The sequence below is a fragment of the Micromys minutus genome, assembly GCF_963924665.1.
Source record: "Micromys minutus genome assembly, chromosome: 30".
In the NCBI taxonomy this organism is placed as follows: Eukaryota; Metazoa; Chordata; class Mammalia; order Rodentia; family Muridae; genus Micromys; species Micromys minutus.
In genome coordinates, this window is record NC_137965.1 from 12,400,719 (window position 1) to 12,406,831 (window position 6,113).

Sequence of the window (6,113 nt, forward strand, 5' to 3'; positions counted from 1 at the left end):
CCCTCTACCCATCGAGAAGAATGGCCATGTTCTTCTTTTGTGCCCCTGCTGGTCCCTCATCTGCAGCATGAGATGCTCCTAATGAGGAATCTGCTCTGACCAGGCACCTCTGTGTTCCCTTGGCATCTCCACAGTCTGTGACAAACTCCTTTCCTTAAGCTGAACATGTGGAGCTATTGACCTCTGGATCTCCTGCCTCCTTTCTCAGTGAGAATCTGCAGCTGAGGGACTCCTGGAGCTCACTCACTCCTGGTTCCTCAGTCCTCAGACATCTGTCCCTTATGCCACCTCCAACCTTGTCTCCATTACCTGTCAGTGTCAGGGATTCGCCTCAGAAAACGTACAGAAGGACGCAGCTGATCACCATCAGGACAGAGGGGTTGGGCATGCATGCCGTGGACGGAGGCTGGTGCACATCTGCAGGACTGGTGGGCAAGGCTAAAATAAAACACAAGTTCAGGCTTTGGCCAGACCTCAAATCTGCACAAATTTCACCTCAGCTTCTGGGCCCTCAGGTAATTAAACAACTCACAGAAGTCCACCCCTTTGCTGTGAAACAGCTATTTGTGTGGTTTCTGTGTAGGAAGGGAGAGGGGATTTCCCTGACCTCAACAGTCTCATGTAGCTATGGTAAGAGAGCAGGGTAATGATGGGACGTCATCTCTCCTGATGACAGAAGAGAAGCTGACCTGTGAGGGGTGTGAGGGAAAGAAGAGAGGTTGGGTGGGAAGAAGGCAACAGCGATTCTAGACTGAAGAACAGGCAGCCGTAGGAGGATGCTCAGTCCGTGAGAGCAGAGAGACCGGAGAGTCAGATGGAGAGTGATAATGTGAACACAGTTAGTGACACAGGGAAGGACTCATGGGGAATGATCACACATACATGTGTACCACACCACACACACACACACACACACACACACACACACACACACACACACACTCACACACACACGCACACACACACACACACACACACACACACACACACACACCACATCTACATAGAGCTTTCTCCCCCCTTCCCAGTTACCTGTAGGCTGCAGGTTCTCCTCACAGAGCAACTTAGTCTTCCTAAGTGTGCTCTCGAATTCACCCTGTGATATCCTGTTTAACAAATCATTTAGATTTCTGATTTTCTCCAACATCTCTTCTGTCCAGTTGGATCCAGAATAGACTTGAAGCCTTTCCTTAGTGTTCCCGTGGAACATGTTGCTTCCATTGAGGCTTATGTTCCAGGAAACCCTGAAATATTCATCTCCTGCACTCCAGCCACACATGATGCACTGCAGAGAAAGGGGCTCTGTGCCATTGGAGAGAGATCAGCCTCGGGTCTTGATGAATGCTGTCTCCCTACCCACCCTTCCTTCCCATCCTGCGACCTTTCTCTACCCTACACATTTGTCCCTTGCTGTTGGACCTCTTAGGTGGGATGAACAGTGACTCATTTTATTCCTCCATGTAAACAGTGAATGTCCCTAACCTGTTACAAGTCCTGTTCTTTCCTTAAGGAGGCAATGATATTTTCTGTTCCTAATTTTGCAGCAGTGGGGATGGACCCTAGAGCCTCGTGAATGTTAGGCCAGAACTCTACCACTGAGCTACATCCCCATCTCTATGGAGACATTTGAGACTAACCTCTGATCGTCTTATTCTCCTCATGTATTTGATCCAGCACTTCTTGAAAGTGATAAACTTGATCTTTTAGACTGTCAAACTGTCTTTCACAGATCTCTTTGGCACTGAGTCTGTTCCCATGAGCATCAGTAGCATGACATTTGTTATCACTGTGGAGAAGGGAAGGGGCTGTGTTCACTTGGCCTTGGACTTCATACCTCCACCGTCTAGACAATGAGACACTAACATTGAAACCGCAGCAGAGAGAAGCAGCGTCTGTGGAAGAAACATGCAGTGGGTAAGGGTGTGGAACACGGGACTCCTTGCTCCTCCAGTTCTCTACCTGTGGCCTTTACTGGAAAAGTTACTTCAGGAGGTGGGGACAGGGGTAATCAGTGACCAATCTTCACTCTGCTAAGTAAAGCATGCTCATTCTGTCCTGCCCTCCTTCAGGACAATCCCTCCATCTCTTGTTTATGATCTTCTCAGCCATGGCCACTGTCAGTCATGGTGGGACAAAGTCAGGGTGTGTTTTCTATGTCTATTCACTCTGAGACGCTCCAGAAGCTTCCCGTGTATACTGTGGGGACACTGGATGGCCTGTAGGATGCTGAGTCATAGCAGAGCAATCAAAAATGGAACAGAAGTTGCCCATAGAACAATCTTCTGATCCGTATTCTCAGATCATAGAATTGGACATCTCTAATTAGTTTTAACTGTCATTTTGGTCCAGCCTACAGTCACCTAAGAAATGAGACTTTAACTGTGTATTGATAGTCAATGAGAATGCCCATCTTAATGTGGATATTACCACTCTCTGGTTAAGTGCACTTTGGGTGGGTAGGAAATCTACTGTTTATGAGCTGGTTTCCCTGACCACTACTTCCATCCTTTTCAGGTCCCTGCTATGCCCCCCAAGCTGAAAAGCAAGTTCCTTGGTCATAGGTAAATGCTGTGTACAAGAGCAAGTAGGCCTGCCAGGATCCTGTCCTGACCTCTGCATGGCTGACTATGATTTAGAAGTAAAAGTCTAATAAGTAAATTTCTCCCTTAAGTTACTTTTGTTAAGAGTATCTTATCACAGCAATAGAGGGAACTAGAATAATATAGTGCCAGAACACCTCAAACTAATATAGTGTTCTAGGTATGGCTTCCTGAGACTGGTCAGAGGATGGACCTCAGTACTAGAACAGTCCAGTACCAGAGAAAACCTAGGATGGTTAAGTCTTGTAGTCAAAGAGTGGTGATCGCAAATCTCAGAGATTCATGTTCTCAGATGAACGTAACAGCAACATTTCCAGGGGTGGGGAGAAGTGTGAAGAGTCCATGCTGCTCCGTGGGATGCTGGAGGCTCTGCTGAGAAGCACATTAGCATCATGAGAAGCTCATGGATGATGCTGATGACTCGAGGCTGGGTGTGGTGGGAGGAATTGGCATCTCTAACTTGGGATCCCAGCAGTGTGGTACAGAAAAGCCCATCATGTGCCATGGTCAGGAGCCAGAAACATCAAGGACAGTGGTCCACTGATGTGTAGGGGGACACGGTCTGGTGCCTGACTGTTTAAGGGGCCATGGCTAACAGAACATAAAGATATTTAATATAGAAGAATGGTTAGATTATTCAAATGTGGGTGGATTCAAAGTATTAAAGACAAAACAGATGGTAAAGAATCTCAAAGCTCCTGTGCTATGATAATCCCAGGTTCCTGTGCCCATGGTTTAAACTGAATCATTGCAGTTAGAACGGCCAAGAAGTGGTTAAGGGTATTTGTTGCTCATAAGAGGGTCCCCGTTTGATTCTCAGCAACAAAATGAGGTGGCCCACCACTGCCTGCAATTTTAGATCCAGGAGATCTGATGTCCTCTTTTGGAGTCCAAGAGCACCTTGGCATATGTGTCTTTCACATACATACATGCATATATACATACAGTTAATACAATCATATGCATAAATGTAAAAACTTTTTAAACTGAACCACCTCAAAGGTAGACCCTGACTGAAGTCCTAGGAGGATAGATCATGTCCCAACAAGGAGAGACCACACATCCCCACAGAATGTAAATCCATTTTCTCTGTATGGTTTCATTACTGCTCTGTAACTTGGGTACGACCCCTAGACACTAATGTTAATGTCTAGTATGTTGTTTTGAATGAAGCTTTCCTCTATAGAGTAAGATGTTTGCCCCAGTTTGTAGAAGCTGTTTGTTTAGGTTTAGGAGGTGTGGCCTTGCTGAAGGACGTATGTCACAGGGGGTGTGGCTTTGACAGTCATTCCCATTTATTTATTTCTGGACCTTGTCTGACGTTTCAGATGTTGGCTCCCAGCTGGACTCACATGGCTCTGATTCCAGCACTTGAGAGGTTGAGTTACATGGTTCTTTAGGTGTTTGAGGCAGACTGGTCTACATAGTTAGTTCTAGGTCAGCCAGATGGACACCAGTTCTGGTCCATGGGAAGTACCCTCCAGCTTGTTGCCTTCTGCTGCTGTCCCACCAAATGCAGAATTGAGTATTTGATGCAGAAAGATATACATCAAAGCTCGCCTGATTACAATCACGATTTAGTATCTTCCATTTACAGAATAAAAGAACCTGCTCCTGCCTAAGGAACACCATTATGTGATTCCATCTTCTCAGGAGGTAGTCTACATGGGCCTTGGACCAAGGGCAGACCCAGTACTATTGGCTGGGTCCTCCACAGAGGATATGATGTTCCAGCACCTTTTTGTCTTCAGGCATGAGCAAAGATATGCCTCCTGGTGGGTGAGGGGCTAAAAGCATCCTGTAGATAGAAAGTGGGGAAGGCTAGGTGGGCAGGGAAGGGAGCCATGTGGGCCTTGAAGCTGAGCCTGATGTCACACACCTGTAATCCCAACACTTGGTACCAAAGGAGAGATGGGATCATTTCAGACGCTAGTGTGGCAATAGTATGAAGCCTTAAGACAACATGAAAACAGAACAAAAGAAGGTGGGGAAGAAAAATCTTAAGAACTCACCAGCCAGCAGCTTGGTGTATCCACAGCTCAGAAGAATTAAGAGCCTCGGAATCAGAGAATGGGTGTGATTGGTGGCTGCTGCCTTGGCCATGGTTCCTTCAAGCAGAAGTGACTGGAGCTGCAGAGAAAACGGGGAAGTCCTTACTGCCTCCCTCCTCCCACCCCGCTGTAGACCCAGAGCAGGCTAAATAAGAATTCCTGGCACCTAGCCTGAAAATTAAGCCTTCCATGTGCTGACCATGCATCTCCCTAGTCCACATTTCCTAAAAAAGTTTCAGGGATTCCATCCAATGCCTTGTGCCTTGGAACCTCCCACTTTCACACGGGTCATATGGAGGTTACAACCCTGAATCCCAGCATTGAGGACAAAGTTGTTCAGGGTTCCCACACCCACCCACGGTCCCTTCATCATCCCACTCACCATCAGCGGCGCCCTCGGGGACTCTTGGCAACAGTGTCAGGAAGAGTGATGAAAGAATTCACTCCGTGCCCTGAGCTGGAGTCTCTGAAGACTGTGACCAGAGCTTGAATCATTTATACTGGGCCATGTCCACAGCCTTCAAGGAGCTCCTGTGATCATCAAATCTTTGCTTTAAGGATTTTCTCTTCATGTTACTCCAGCGTCACTTACCCTCAGTCTGGGTCTCACTCTAGACCATCCCTTCTGGGATCCCCTCTGACCTCCAGGCAGCTCCTCCTCACTACCCACTGTGCTTCCCTTCCTCTGCCTCATTTCTCCTCCATCAGAGACCCATCTGCCAGTTTCCCATCACCCCTCAAGTCTTTTGTACCCTCAAATATTTGTTCTCACACTGCCTCCCCTCCCCAACTCTCCTTATTCCCATCTCCTTCTCCCCCTCACTTTCTCCCTCCCCTCTGGGAATTCCTCCTTCCCCTCTATCCCCCTCCCCCTCTGAAAATTACTGTCTTGTGGGGAAGGAAGGCTGGTGCCTTTATGCTTAGCACTGTGATATGTAAACCTAATACTTGGTGAAAAGTTTTGCAATCACAGTTCTTCCAAAGCAGCTTCTGGGGCCTGAAGAGATGCTCAGAAGTGAACACTGCCCTTTTGCAGGGCCCAGGTCAGATTTCCAGCATCACATGGCAGCTCAAGACCTTCTGTGAATACTGCCCCAGGGGATCCCCGGCAGGATTCTGACCTCCGTGCACACTGCATATATGTGGTGTAAAAACAGAGAGAAAAACACTCATGTAAGGATAAAAATAAATGCATCACTCAGAGCAAGTGCTAAGGAAATGCCCATCAACCCCACTGTTGGAATACAGGATGCTATCTAATCTGAGGCAGAAGGCTACTTACAGAGGCCAATCCTGCTCTCTTATTGTCTCTCAAGACTCTTCAGATGCCTTCACACTGAAGATGGGATAGAATATTTGGTGCAGAGCCAGACAGGGAATTGGTTGCCAAGTTGGAAATCATATTATGTGCCCTTGGAACAAACCTATACAATGCCTGATTAAATGAACACCATCATCTGCT

General features: G+C 47.2%; 1 protein-coding gene across 1 annotated transcript; it reads right to left on the reverse strand.

The window, feature by feature from the left end:
- Positions 1 to 331: 331 nt before the first annotated feature.
- On the reverse strand, positions 332 to 4,703 carry LOC308439806 (retinoic acid early-inducible protein 1-gamma-like; the record flags this gene model as incomplete). Its single annotated transcript, XM_080941734.1, has 4 exons — positions 332 to 438; positions 1,033 to 1,260; positions 1,638 to 1,892; positions 4,613 to 4,703. 4 exons carry the CDS (start codon positions 4,701 to 4,703, stop codon positions 332 to 334), a joined length of 681 nt encoding a protein of 226 aa, XP_080797860.1.
- Positions 4,704 to 6,113: the final 1,410 nt, after the last annotated feature.